Source organism: Mustela putorius, unplaced genomic scaffold (genome assembly GCF_011764305.1).
Source record: "Mustela putorius furo isolate JIRA1106 unplaced genomic scaffold, ASM1176430v1.1 tig00537248_pilon_pilon_pilon, whole genome shotgun sequence".
Taxonomy (NCBI): Eukaryota; Metazoa; Chordata; class Mammalia; order Carnivora; family Mustelidae; genus Mustela; species Mustela putorius.
The window spans coordinates 5,115,040-5,129,430 of NW_025422387.1; the positions used below are offsets into that span (position 1 = coordinate 5,115,040).

Here is a 14,391-nt window from a genome sequence, read left to right on the forward strand (position 1 = left end):
AGGGCTCCAGGGACTGGGCCCTGCAGGCTCTCCCTCCCTGGTTTCTGGCGGCCACTGGAAGAGGAACCTAGCAGTGCACCCACAGTGTGACTGAGATCCACAGTGTTTCTGGAAGCAAAGTCCAGGGGTAGGACAGACACCAGCCCAGGCCAGCTGTGCCACTCACCTGCCTTCAGCACTCTGAGGCTGCTGATTATGTGCTCCCTGGTTTTGGTAAACATTGACTGTGTGCCTAGGACACCAGCCAGGCCAGGCTGCAGAAGCGGGGGCTCGACTTGGCCACTGTGAACAAAGGGACACAGCGGGAGGCTGAGGGGGCTGCATCGAGCCCTTCTCCTCTCACGGAATCTTCTGGCCTGTGAGCTCTGTTCTGGGCTACCTCCATGCCATTTTCTTAGTTGGAAACCTAGACCCGGGGGTCTGAGGAGGACACTAGGGAAGCCTGACAAGACACCCCCAGGAAGGGCAGAAGAAGGAGGTGGGACTAGCTGGCCAGCCTCCAGACCTGCCCAGAAAACAGAGGAGAGAAGCTGGGGGAAACTGTCTGGATTGGTGGAAAAAGATCCAATTTCAGAAGCGAACAGGCCAGGGTTTGGGTCTCTCTTCTTCCCAGATCTGCAATCTTGCAGACCTACGTTCGCCTCTCCGGGGCCTCAGTTTCCCCATCTGTCTGGTGGGAAGCTGACCAGTAGCAGAGCTCAGCCTCAGACCTGCTGAACCTCAGACCTGCTGCTGGGGAGTGCCCACGGTTTCCTGGGGGAGACGGCAACTTGAGAGCCGCTCAGGGGGCCTGGTGGGGTTTGCCAAGGAAGGCGGGAGGTGGGGGGGGGGGGGTCTTCCCTGGCACAAACCCCTCTCTGTTCCCCGGTGGGAAGGGAAAGGCACGGGAGGGAAGAAAGAAGGAAGGAGGAGAGTGGCCTCGGGCACTTTCTTGCCGCTTGTCACTTTCTCTCCTTTGAAATATGGCAATGTTGGACCCACTGATCCTTGAAGTCATCACTAGACATGCTGATCTGTTTTTCTGTATTTAAAAAAAAAGAAAAAGAAAAACAAGGGCTGGTGCAGGACATTTTGGGAACCCAAGTGATGCAAGAGCGCAGGGGGTCATAACACAGTCATGGGCCAAGACTGAAAGCCTCAGAGACTGGAAAAAGTTTCCAGGCAATGACGATAGTTGAAAGTCAGTTCCCTGGACAGAGGGCAAGATGGCTCAGCAACAGAGTTTCTGGGGATTGGGGCAGAGCACGCGGCAGGGGGCTGTCCTGGAACCCTCAGGTGAATGCCAGGGCTGGCCAGCAGTCAGTGAGCATTCTATCTTTTAGGAATGTGAGACCTAAGGACTCGGGTGTGGCTTTGCTGGGAGAGCTCCGAAATCCCCCCCAGAGCCCTCTGCTCTCCCTCCCACCACCCTGCAGATACTGACAACCTGGGGCAGGGGGCAGGGGGCAGGGCCATAACCTCTTTCCCATTACTCAGGCTGTGGCAACCCCAAGGACCCCTGTTCTCTATTGCCCAAAGCCCTAAAGAGATGTAAGTAAGCATAACCAAAATTAACAGAGAAGTGTCTGTGTGCTGGGCTCTACTCCAAAGACTAACACTTTATCTCACTTAAACCCAACCATGCTATTATTGCTTCCATTTTACACATGGGGAGACTGAGGCTCAGAGGGCTTCTGTGGCTTTCCCCAGTCACACAGTACGTAGCAGGTCCAGGATTCAAACCCCCATACCCATGCCTCTAATCACTATGGAGTACAACCCTTTTACCTAATTATAAACCACATGCTCGCTATGCAAACAGGGCTTCAATACCAATCCCTAATTCCTCCTCAAATTCTCCCTAAACAGCCACCAATGCACTCCGTCTGGCCTTGACTTCTGAACTTTGGATTCTGCAGGGCAGAGGTCATAGTCCCCACCCGAGGTCCTGGAGTGCGTCCTTGGCTCTCTGCCTTGGCTCTGTCCCACTGGCCAGTGGCCCTGAGGAGTCACTCCCCTTCTCTGGGCCTGACGACATCACCCTGTCCACTGAGGCCGCAGCCAGATCAGAGGCTCCCAAGCCTGGGAGTTTCCAGGGTTGGTGCAGATCCAGCCCATCCCTAGGAAGGCCAGGAAGCCAGGGGCGGGATCTCCTCGGTCTTAAATACTCTGTCCAGCGCTCCACTGGCCTCTTGTCCCAATCTCGGAGCAGGAAGCATCACCTAGATCAACCATGGTAAGGGCCTGCCCTGGGGCACAGCAGCCTCCCCCGTGATGATCTTCCAGAAGCGCCTTATGTCTGAGCTTCCAAGTCTCACTGTCCTTTTCTTTCTCCTTAGACAACTTACAGCGACAAAGGGAAGAAGGTAAGCAGTAGGGAAGGGTGGGGTCTGGGCCCTGGGAAACTGGGATGTCAGTAAAGAGCAGAAAAGGAACCTCAGTGGGTACGTGATACCCCAAGATGCTCGCCCTAATCTCTCGCCTTCCCATCCCCCCAAGACTGAGCTGGACCCAACCCGGCTCTCCGAAGAAAAAATTACCTCTTCTTAAATTCGTGCTAATCTCTCAATCCTGTCTGGGAGTTCTTTCTAGATTGTTTTTTTTTTTTTTTTTTTTTAATGTGTAATCTCTACCCACAATGTGGGACTCAAAACTCACAACCCCAAGATCAAGAGTCGCATGCTCTACTGACTGAGCAAGCCAGGTGGCCCTAGAAGTTCTTTCAAAGGTCTAACTTAAATCCATGTTGCTGTAGCACACAGCAGCTCCCCCTCTGTGAAATCTGGGCAGGCCTCCCGGAGGGGGCTTTCCGATCTCCAACACCCAGGAGCTCGGTTTCTCCATGAGAACCCTTTTTAGGGGCTTGGCAAGGCCGCAGGGTGTTTGGCTTCTCAGTTTTGGAATTAAGGCTGGGACAAGGAAAGTGGTTAGGGGACACCTGTCCATCCACACTTTTCTAGACCCACTTCCAGAGACTGAGCCTCTCCCCCTTTCCCCCTCCTGCAGCCTGAGAGAGGCCGATTCCTCCATTTCCACTCGGTGACCTTCTGGGTTGGCAATGCCAAGCAGGTAAAAGCTGGGGCCAGGTATTAGAGCAGGCAGAGGACGGGCCAGAGGACCTGCTGGACAAGGGTGGGTCCCCAGCTGGGCCTGTGATTGGTCCCTGTGTGGGGAGGGTCAGGGCCAATGTTGGGACCATCCCAGATACACAGAGACTCTTTAGATCCTAATTACACAATCAGGGCCTTGGACCCCACCAAGAAACTTATCTGATACTGGAAAGGGCCAGGGAGTCGCCTTTCATCCCAGGATGTATTCTGCCCCTGGGGCAACAGGGCCAGCAGGCTGATGGGGACTGGAGGTTTTGCGAGGGGGGGGGGTCCCCCAGCCTGGCCCTCAGGAACCCTTTTGCAACTCTGTGATTCAGGCTGCGTCATTCTACTGCAACAAGATGGGCTTTGAACCACTAGCCTACAAGGGCCTGGAGACGGGTTCCCGGGAGGTAGTCAGCCATGTCATCAAGCAAGGCAAGGTGAGTCCCCACCGCAGGACCCTACTCACCCAGCAGGCCAGCCTCTCTGCCCCCGCCGGTCTCTGAGCCTCCTAAGGGCTCTGGTGCCTCTGGGTGAAGTAGACCAGGAGGCCCTCTCCCCAGGCCCACCTGGTTCTCTCCCAGGATGTCTGGCGAGGCTAAGGGAACAGGAGCTGAGAGCTCCCACCGGCCCCTCCTTTGGCAACTTTGTATAACAGACCACAGGGATCTTAGTTTCGTCTCCTTCTCGGCCTGACCCGATGTTGGCCTCACAGATGTTTGGGAGAAGTTGACAGAGGCCTCAGACATCAGAGCTGAAAGTCGGACTAGTGCCCCGATCCCTGGGAGCCCTGGCGCTTTCTCCCATGGGGGGCCCAAGCAACAGCTCATCTCAGAGGGGAAACTGAGGCAGAGAAGGGGCTGAAAGCCAGGGTCAAGGAGTCCTTCCTGGCTGGGAGGGGTGATCTGATCCAAATGCCCCACGGGTGTGTCTCACACGGGGGGTGGGGAGGAGGGGAAAGGGGTGCCTGACCCACCGGCTACACCTCCTCCCTCCGCTGTGCCTTAGATCGTGTTCGTCTTCTCCTCCGCCCTCAACCCCTGGAACAAAGGTGAGGAGGCCCAGGGGGTTCAGCATGCCGGGGAGTGAAGACTCGCTATCATGAGGGGCGGGGTGCTCGGGGATTAGGAAGGGGGTCTGGTTCAGCAAGGGTTCCCAGCCTAGAAGAAGATGGAGCCCAGAGGCGGACCGTCGAGGTGAGGGAGCCATGACTCCAGCGCCATGACCTCCCCCACCTGCCACAGAGATGGGCGACCACCTGGTAAAGCACGGCGACGGAGTAAAGGACATCGCGTTTGAGGTGGAAGACTGTGACTACCTCGTGCAGGTGAGCCCGCACCTGGGCTGCCCTCTGCCTGCCACAGGGGCCTCCGTGGGTCCGGGCTGGAGGGCCCGTCATGTTGGAACGACAAGCCCAGACACTGGTGTGATGCACGCCCGAGTTCCAGGGATACCCTGGCCCTCGCTAGCTGCAGGCCCTCTCGCTGAGCCTCAGTTTCCACATCTGTAAAATGGGGACAAGCACAGTGCCTACGTCACTGAGTTGGACACGGAGGACACAAGCCCGTAATTACCACTTCTTGAGCAGGACTCTGAACCAAACGCCGTATTCAAGAAGCAGCTCAGAGGTTCAGAGCATAGAAGCCAGAGGCTGACTGCCAGGTCTGAATCGTATTACTGTTAGACTTTTCGCAAGTGACTTAACTTCTCTGTGCCTATAGATCTCATCACCTCCAGAATGGAGGCAGGAACAGTACCTTTCCTGTAATGTTGCTAGGAGGGAGAAGGAGTTTGGTAAATACCTTCACCAACACCTGGCATGTGATAGGCACAGCCATGCACATAAATGTGGAAGCCATGCTGGGAAGGCCCTGCAGGGGGTCTGACGCACAGCAGGTGCTCAGTCAGGCCCAGCTCTGATTCTTCCTCTCCCGCCTCCCACCGCCTGGTTTACAGATGGGGAAGCTGAGGCCTGGAGAGGGGGGAGGGCCAGAGTGGGTTAGCAGAGGTGGGACACAGCCCCACCCCACCTGGTTTGTCTCTCATAGCCCCAACTCTGGGCCTGGGCCTCAGTTTTCCTATCTGCCAAATGGGCACAAGGCACAGGGCAACAGCTGATGCTGGCTGTGGTTCCTGCCTGGGGCTGGGAACGCTGGAGGAGCCTGTGGCAGGCCGAGGTGGGGAGCAGCTAGCCAGGGGTCTGGGAGGGTCCAGCGCTTCCTGCCTCCCTGCTCCATCTTCTCTGCAGAAAGCCCGGGAACAAGGTGCCAAAATTGTGCGGGAGCCCTGGATAGAGCAAGATAAGTTTGGGAAGGTGAAACTGGCTGTGTTGCAGACGGTGAGTTCGCTTCGGTGCCCCTACCCCTCGTGCTGTCAGCTCCCCTGAGATGCCAGGATTCCCCACACCCCTCCCCGCCCCCGCCCCCTCATGCCAACCCACCCTGGTGCTTTGAAGCAGACATTCTCCCTCAAGTCTGACTACCCGTAAGCCTTGGCCAGTTTGCAGAGGCTGATGGGAGCCACCAGTCCCCCCTTGGTGCTTCCCTTCGTCCTCTGTGGATGGGGGTGGGGGGTTGGGGAGGGCGTCGGGAGGCGGGTGGTAACGATACACCAAGGATGTAAACTGAGGACAAGGGCTTTGAAGAGGGGGAAAGTGGGGTCTGGGAAAGCCCTACCCAGCTCTAGCGGTAGGACTTTGGGCAAAGCACTCCTCCTCTCTGGGACTCCACTGAAATGAGTGAGGACAGTGGCTGGACCACCTGTGTGGCCCGGGCAGGCCACTTAACCCGATTCTTCACCGATAACCCCATCCAGGGTCACTGCAAGGCTCAGATGAGATAATTCACGTCCAGAACTTAGAACAACAGTGCCTGGGATCTCACACACCCAGCAAAGATTCCCATGTCTGTGTTACTGCCACACAGAGATGATCATAGGTCCCACCTCCTCAAGGCTAAATACAACTTAAAGATTGTCAAGATGATCAAAAAAACCCTTTAAAAAAAAAAAGATCTTAAAGATTTTATTTATTTATTGAGGGGGGAGGGGCAGAGGGAGAGGCAGAGAGAGGATCTTTTTTTTTTTTTTTTAAGATTTTATTTATTTATTTGACAGACAGAGACCACAAGTAGGCAGAGAGGCAGGCAGAGAGAGAGAGAGGGGGAAGCAGGCTCCCTGCAGAGTAGAGAGCCCGATGTGGGGCTCGATCCCAGGACCCTGGGATCATGATCTGAGCGGAAGGCAGAGGCTTTAACCCACTGAGCCACCCAGGCGCCCCCAGAGAGAGGATCTTAAGCAAACTCTTGAGGAGGATGGAGCCTAACATGGGGCTCGATCCCACGACCCTGAGGTCATGACCTGAACTGAAATCAGGAGCCAGATGCTTCACCAACTGAGCCACCCAGGTGCCCCTTAAGATTTTATTTTTTTAAGTAATCTCTACACCCAGTGTGGGGCTTGAACTCACAACCCTGAGATCCAGAGTCTCACACTCTACCAGCGGAGCCAGCCAGGTGCCCCAGAACCCTGTGATGTCATCTGAGCCAATGCCCTCATCACTCTCACTTAGTCAGTACCTTTGTATGGAGCACCTCCAGCGAGCTGGGCAGTTCTAGGTGCTGAGGACTCCGTGAGGAGGAAAACAGTGACCCTGCCCGCACACGGACTCTGGTCCCATGGGGCAGGCGGACTGCCAAAGAGAAGTCCCAAACAAATGACAGATTGCAATTCATTTCAGAGAGGAGAAGTGACTTACCCAAGATCACACAGAGAGTTAGGGTCAGACCCCGCTTGGAGTGGTGTGGGCACCACGAGATGGGGCCCAGTCTTGGCAGGGATGGGGTCTCGGGCCAAGCCGGGCTGTTTTCCACCCATAGTATGGGGACACCACGCACACCCTGGTGGAAAAGATGAACTATACTGGCCGGTTCTTGCCTGGATTCGAGGCCCCAATATCCGTGGACCCCCTACTTTCCAAGCTGTGAGTGCCCCTCGGGCTGGGGTGGTGGGAGCAGAAAGTCCTGAGGCAGGGGGTGAGGGGAGGGGCGGAAAGCCATGCCTTACCCTCCATGCAGACTGAGCATCTCTGAGCTGCCCTGAGAGGCTGCTGGGGAACGCCTGAGGGTTCCCAAGGGTAGCCTAAAGAGGCAGCACAGAGGCTAAGCACCTAGGCTCTGGAACCAATTGCTTGGGCTCAAAACCCCACTCTGCCATTTTTTTAAAAAGATTTTATTTATTTATTTGAAAGAGAGCGTGCGCACAAGCAGGGGGCAGGGGGAGAGGGAGAAGCAGACTCCCTGAGGAGCAGGGAGCCCGATGCGCAGGTGACCCCAGGACCCTGAGATCACGGCCTGAGCTGAAGGCAGCCGCTTAACCAACTGAGCCACCAGGCACCCTAGGGCTCGGTCATTTCCTAGCTATTTAACCTCTGTAGTTACTTTATTCCTCTCTGCCTCAGTTCCCCATCTGTACAATGGGGCCAGTAATAGCACACCAGTCACGACACCTGCAAGGTGCCCCAGTAGGCGCTATGTCACAGTGAGCTGTCACTGTGGGGAAGGGGAGGTGTAGGAACTAACCCTGTCCTCACCTCCTAACGGCTTCCTCCCCACCCCCATCCCTCCCCCCAGGCCTACCTGCAGTCTCGAGATTATCGACCACATTGTGGGAAACCAGCCTGACCAGGAGATGGTGTCTGCCTCTGAGTGGTGAGTCCCTGGCCCAACCCCTCACTGCAAAGGAGACAGGCCCACTCCCCAGTTCTCTGCTCAGGACACGTGAGTGGGAAATGGAGCGCAAGGGAGAGGGAGCTTTGCCTGATGTCCCTAAGCCATCTGTTCCCAGAGGACCAGAGGCTTGAAGGCTCAAAAGGAGCCACAAGTCCTCCCTCGGAGGACTCGTGGGGAAGCTTGGCACACAGGGCATCACAGTCCAGGGAGATCTGGAGGAAGTCTGTCACTACCCCAACAGCAGCCTCATGCAAAACAGAAACAGGTTCCCTTCTCGAAGCACTTCTCTTGGTCGGACCCGTGCCAGACCACACAGGTCTTGTCATGGGACACTTCATGTTCCCCCTGAAGGAAAATGGTCAGAATCAAGGTCCTGGTGTACCATGTATGTGAGGTGAGCAGTGGCTCCTTTTTGGAGCCTGCTCAGGAGACAAATTCTGGAAGGCGGAAGTCGGGGCAAGGACCCAGTCCCTGCTGGGCACGCAGAGCCCACGTGTCCTTACGGCCACCCCGCAGGTACCTGAAGAATCTGCAGTTTCACCGGTTCTGGTCCGTGGATGACACGCAGGTGCACACAGAATACAGCTCTCTGCGCTCCATCGTGGTGGCCAATTACGAGGAGTCCATCAAGATGCCCATTAATGAGCCGGCCCCGGGGAAGAAGAAGTCCCAGATCCAGGTGGGGCCTTTCCTAGACCCTGGGGCCCTGGCTGCGGAAGAAGAAAGCAGGGAAGAGCTTGGGTGACAGGAGCCAATGACCGTATTTGCCTGGTTTCCCGCCCACAGGAATATGTGGACTACAATGGGGGCGCTGGGGTCCAGCACATCGCTCTCAAGACCCAAGACATCATCACAGCAGTGAGAAGCTCATTCCTGGTCCTAATTCACCTTTCATCTAGCTCCAGAGCCAATCTCTGCAAAATGGAGGGGAGAGTGGGGGGCGGGTAGTGGCAATCCTGGGCCCCCTTTGCCAGCCCATATGGCCGACCGGGCTCTCTTACTAGTTCCTGCGACTCAAGGGCAGGCACATTCTCTCTCACCCCAGAGAGTTCCCTTTCTCTGCTGTCAGAAACACTGCTGGCTTTACAAGTAGCAGGTGCCAGAGTAAGAGGAAACCTGGATTCTAGTCTTAGTTCTGCAAGTGACTTGCTGTGTGTCCCTGGGGGATTCAGCCCCCTCTCTGGGCTTCAGTTGACTCACCTTGAAAATGAGGATATTAGGCTACAAGATTGATGAGGTCCTCTGAGCCACGTTAAATGTGCTGAGTCTGTGGAATCAGCCTATTCCTAAGGCAGCCGTATATCAGAGTGGACACGAGCCTGACTGTCCCATTCTATCCTGGCCTAACGGAGAAGTCACTACATGACCTTGGCAACTCCATTCACTCACCCAGGCTGGGTATGGGGCACCTACTATGTGCTGAGCACCCTTTTAGGTACTTGGGATGCATGAGCCGACAAGACGACAGTCTCTGCTCTAATGATGGCAGAAAACCCAACAGGGAAAGTATATGTGTTAGATGGTGTGAGTGCTCTGGGGGAAACCAAGCAGGACGATGGGAGAGGGAGGGTGAAGGACACTGCACATTTACAGAGGACGGTCAGGAAAGGCCACGCTGAGGAGACATCCGGGGACACAGAGTTGGAAGGAGGGCAGCATGCGGACATCTGGGAAAAGTGCTCGAAGCAGAAGCGACAGGCCAGGCAGAGGAAGGCTGAAGGAGATCAAAATGTGGCTGGAACAGAACGAGCAACAATGAGGGGGCAGATGAGGTCAGCAGGTGGGAGTGTGGACAGCTGAGGGCTTTGAATGTGACTCTGAGACAAGACCCCGTGGGGTAAGCAGAGGAGGGACGTGCTTTGACTTGTGTTTTTAAATAAAACCCCTCTATTATGTTGAGAGCAGATATTTAATCTCTCGCTGCCTCAGTTTTGCCAGCTATGAAATGGGGATAATAATTTGTCCAGGTGCCTCAAAAAATGACGGCATGGACATAATGAGGGAATACACGGAAAGTGCTCGAGACAGGCACATAAGGAGAATTCCATAAACGTTAGTGATTACTGTTCTTCTCCCCGGGCCCACAGGGCTCCAGTGTGGAAAGGCATGAGGTCACGGGGATGCATCTTGGCCGGCAAGGGGAACTAGGATAGGGGCTCTGCCTGCTCCTGGCTGAGGGTGTCATGCATGGAGAGAGGGGACTGACCCTGACGCTTCCTTGAGACAGATTCGCCACTTGAAAGCAAGAGGCATGGAGTTCTTGGGTGTTCCATCATCATACTACAAACAACTGAGGGAGAAGCTCAAGACCGCCAAGATCCAAGTGAAGGAGAACATTGATGTCCTAGAGGTGAGGCTAGTGTAGGACCCTTGAATTCCACCTCTCCTCACAAATACTGTCTAAGCCTCTACCCTGCATTAGGCACTGGGACACAGAAGGAAATCCAGACCAGGTCCCCGTGATCATGGGACTTGAAGGCTGGTGGGGAGACAGAGGACAGGCAAATAAATAACAACACAAACACCATCGAAGAGAGAGATGGTTCTGCACAGAAAATTAAAACAGGTTACGACAGAGAGTGAGCTAGGGTTACTTTACAAGAGGTGATCTGGGAGGGCCTCTCTGAGGAGGTGACTTTTCAGTGAACTCTAAACAATAAGGGGGAGATGACTGTGTGAAGGGCTGGGGGAGGGACAGTGCTGGTGGAGGGAAAAGCAAGCACAGGTGAGTCAGGAGCAAGTTGCAAGTGTCCGAGGAGCAGAACGAAGGCAAGAAGGGATGAAAGGAAGTGTCTGGGGACTGGCCTCGGTCACTGAGGTAGGCAGGGGCTGATTCCTCTTACAGGCTCTTTAGAAGTTGGGATTTTGTTCTTCTGTGCCCAGACACCACTGGGAGATTTTGTTTTGTTTTGTTTTGTTTTGGTCACATATAAGGCACTCTTTTAAATTTGGGGCACCGGGTGGCTCAGTCAGTTGAACGTCTGCCTTTGGTTCTGGTCATGATCCTCGGGTCCCAGGTTGGGATCAAGCCCCATGCCAGGCTCCCAGCTCAGCTGCTCAGTGGGGCCCCCTGCTCAGCAGGGAGTCTGCTTCGCCCGCTCCCTCTGCCCCTCCCCCCACGCCTTCTCATTCTCACTCTCCCTCTCAAATAATAGAATCCTTTTAAAAAGTTAAAAAAATAAAGAGCACAATTCAGTGGTTTTTAGCTACTCACTATGTTGTGCAGCTATCATCAAAATCAATTTTAGAACATTTCCATCACCCCAAAAAGAAACTTCACACCCCTCATCACCTCCCAGTCCCTCCATGCCCTCCCCACCCCCTGCCTGGCTCCCCGCAGCCCTAGGCAAACATTCATCTGTCTTCTGTCTCTAAAGATTTGCCTATTCTGAATGTGTCATATAAATGGACTCATGCACTACGGGATCTTTTGTGTCGGGCTTCTCTCACTGAGCATGTTTGCAAGGCTCAAGTGTCCGTTGTAGCAGGTGTCCATGCTTCCTTCCTCTTTGTGGCTGAATTACCATTGTCCATTGTGTGGGTCTATCCCATTTTTCTTACCTACTCATCAGTTGATGGACATTGGGTTGTTTCCATTTTTTTGGCTATTATTTTGAGTAACGCTGCTGTAATCATTCATATACAAGTTTTTGTGTGGACCTGTGTTTTTAATTCTCTCGGGAGTATACCTAGGAGTGGACCTGCCAGGTTATAGGTAACCCTATGTTTAACCTTTTGAGGACTCGCCAGCTTTCTGCAGGGGGTTGCAACCATTTTACATTCCGCCAGTAACATAGGAGGGTTTTGATTTCCACTGGAGGATTTTAAACAGGGGAACGACATGATCTGATTTTTTTAAAAAGATCCCTTGGGGTGTCTACGGAGAGGCTGAATTGTAAGGAGGCAAGACGGAGGCAGGGGGACCTGTGCAGAGGCCACTGGGGTGATCCAGGACAGCCATGGGGGCTTACACATGGTCTGTGGCAGGCAGATGGTAACAGGAAAATTTAGGGATCTATTTGGAGGTGTCTGGAATTGCGGGAGGATGGGGTCTTTTCTTGGCTCTCGGGTGCAGGACTTTTCTTGGACTTTCTAAAAAGACTCCACCTTGCCCGGTTGGGGTGTGGGCCAGCCGCCCCTCTAACTCAGCCTCCTGCCTCCTACCTAGGAGCTGAAAATCCTGGTAGACTACGACGAGAAAGGCTACCTCCTGCAGATCTTCACCAAGCCCATGCAGGATCGGCCCACGCTCTTCCTGGAAGTCATCCAGCGCCACAATCACCAGGTACCAGCTAGCCCCGACAAGCCCCAGACGCCAGGAAGGGTAGTACGGTTGGCTTTCTCTAGGCCCGCAGCTCACCTTCTTCTCTCTCCCGCTCCAGGGTTTTGGAGCCGGCAACTTCAACGCACTGTTCAAGGCTTTCGAGGAGGAGCAGGACCTACGGGGAAACCTCACCAACCTGGAGACCAACAGCTCCCTACGGGGCATGTAGGCCCCACGGGCCCCGCCGACCCGCCGAGGCCCCGCCCACCCGCGACGTACGGTGGGCCACGCCCTCAGTCCTGGAACACGCCCGCCGCACAGACCCTGAACTGCAAGCCGGCCTTACTGGCCCCTCCCTTTAGATCCCGCCCACCAACCCAGTACGCCCCAGGTGTTGACCACGCCCCCTAGGGTGGGCCTCTCCCTGCTCCCGCCCTCCGGAATAAAGCCAACCCGGGTCCAGTGAGCGGTCTTGGTGTTTGAGCCGGGCTGGAGCAGTGACGCCCTTTGGCCTGCAGGGGGAGCTCAGGGCCGCAGCATTGCGGGAGGCGTAGCTTTCCGGCTTCGGAGCCCTGCCGAGGCCGAAGCCGGGAGGGAGTGGACTGCGTTTTGCCAAGTGGCACCGCGCGGGTCAGGGAGAATTCTGGAAACAAGGGGTGCAGAGGGCTGACACGCTAGAGGGGAAGACTATTATTTCACAGAGGGTTATGATGATAAAGCGGCGATGATGAGATTGTGTAATGGTAAAACTGGGAGGAGTGCAAATTTCGGTTGAGAGAGAGCCCCTCTGGAGAGACGACATTTGGGACGCAGCCACGGAAAAACCTGGGGAAGGAGCATACTCGGGAAGGGTAGCAGGCCTTGAGGTGAAACCGTGCTTGACAGCATCCCGTCTGATGACTTGATGATATTTAAAGACGAGCTCTCCCCAGGTTTGCTGCCCTGCGCCACAACTTCTGGGCACCAGAGAGAGGAAGGTGTCAGCCAGGGGATTTCGGGGCACATCCCTGCCCAGGAACCTAACGACACAGTTCCTGGTCTGAGAAGTAGAGCAGGTGTGGGTGGGGAGCTCTGAGCCCCTCAGCTTCTGCCTTCGGGTTTTAAAAACCAGAAAAGGAATTGGGGGCAAATGGGGTATCTTCTGCTTGGGCAGGCGGATCATCTGAGCATAAGGAAAAATTCTAAGTTGGTAAAATAGGGGGTTCCCCCCCCACCCCAGATTGTAGAAATAAGGGCTTCTAGGATCATGAACTTCAGAAATAAAAAGAACAGCAGTGAGAAGTCAGAGGAACAATGGCAACCCTGGTTAAAAATATTCTCCCTCCATTGTCCCATGGCTTATGCAAAGCAGAGAAATTCTTTATCTCAGGAGGTTGCAAACTGGTGGCTCATGGGCCAAATCTGGCTCACAGATGTATTTTATTTAGTCTGTATAGTTTTAAACAAATGTGAGTCATCATTTCAGAAAGTTGGATATTTCACATACAAATTCTAGGATTTTGGTTCTTCTTGGAATAACCAGGCAGTTCTGGGCTTGTCTTCCTATGCAGTAACAATCACCTCGTGCCAAGTGGTGGGTGCCTCCTTAGACGGGACATGGGCAGAGCGGACCCTCATTAGCTGAGCACAGACTAGGGAGCAGGATTGCCTGGGTTCATACCCCAGGTCAGCTGCTTGTTAGCTGTGTGAACTTGGGCAAGCTACTCAGCTTCTCAGGGCCTCCCTTTTCCTTGTCTGTTAAATGAGGATGGTAACAACACCCACCTCCTAACACTGCAGTACCTTTAATAGCAGATGTTTAAAACAGTGGCTCTTGGCATGATGTCACTGGTATGTGTTTGCTTTTGTTATTTTGGGAGAGGGCCCTGGGTGAGGGGTCTTGCCTGAGTCTGCCTGGCACTTCCTCCTCCCCTTCCCATCCTGGTCTACACGCAGATGGCTCAAATTGGGGTTTCCTTTTTGGCGCCCACAGCAGGACCAGAGAAGAAAGGACTTGTCCTATGGGACTGAGAGGGCAGAGGGGGCAGTGGATAGATTTGAATAAGGGAGAAGGAGAACCGTCTGACTTGGTAGTGGAGGGAAAAGGAGAAGTTCGGGGTTTCTGGGGTTTGGGTTTAGGTAACCAGCCACAGCCGTGGTGGGTGGAGGGGACGAATAGAAGTGCCATTGACCAAGGTGGAAATTAGGGCAGGAGGAGCAGGTTCAAGAGAGAAGATGAAGGAAACTCAAATTTGGATGTTTCTTTTCTTTGCCTTTGGCTAGTTGCCCTGGGTCGTCCTCACTGCCCTGCCAGGCCCCCCACAGCGTCTGCCTCCCCCTGCCCCCAACT

At 54.5% G+C, this 14,391-nt stretch overlaps 1 protein-coding gene and 1 long non-coding RNA gene across 2 annotated transcripts in view; one reads left to right on the forward strand and one right to left on the reverse strand.

The window, feature by feature from the left end:
• The window catches only part of LOC106005843, a 42,535-nt gene extending 30,239 nt beyond the window's left edge, over positions 1-12,296 (reverse strand). The window contains exons 1-2 of the long non-coding RNA XR_001179525.2: positions 12,159-12,296; positions 8,319-8,508 (exon numbers count right to left, since the gene is read on the reverse strand). This is a non-coding gene — a long non-coding RNA (uncharacterized LOC106005843). The remainder of the gene's footprint in view (positions 1-8,318; positions 8,509-12,158) is intronic.
• HPD (4-hydroxyphenylpyruvate dioxygenase) lies at positions 2,118-12,528 on the forward strand. Its single transcript, XM_004753190.3, has 14 exons — positions 2,118-2,215; positions 2,319-2,345; positions 2,986-3,048; positions 3,407-3,511; positions 4,080-4,122; positions 4,316-4,398; positions 5,320-5,409; positions 6,947-7,050; positions 7,700-7,777; positions 8,315-8,477; positions 8,585-8,656; positions 10,026-10,148; positions 11,967-12,083; positions 12,181-12,528. Exons 1-14 carry the CDS (start codon positions 2,213-2,215, stop codon positions 12,289-12,291), a joined length of 1,182 nt encoding a protein of 393 aa, XP_004753247.1. The 5' UTR covers positions 2,118-2,212; the 3' UTR covers positions 12,292-12,528.
• Positions 12,529-14,391: the final 1,863 nt, after the last annotated feature.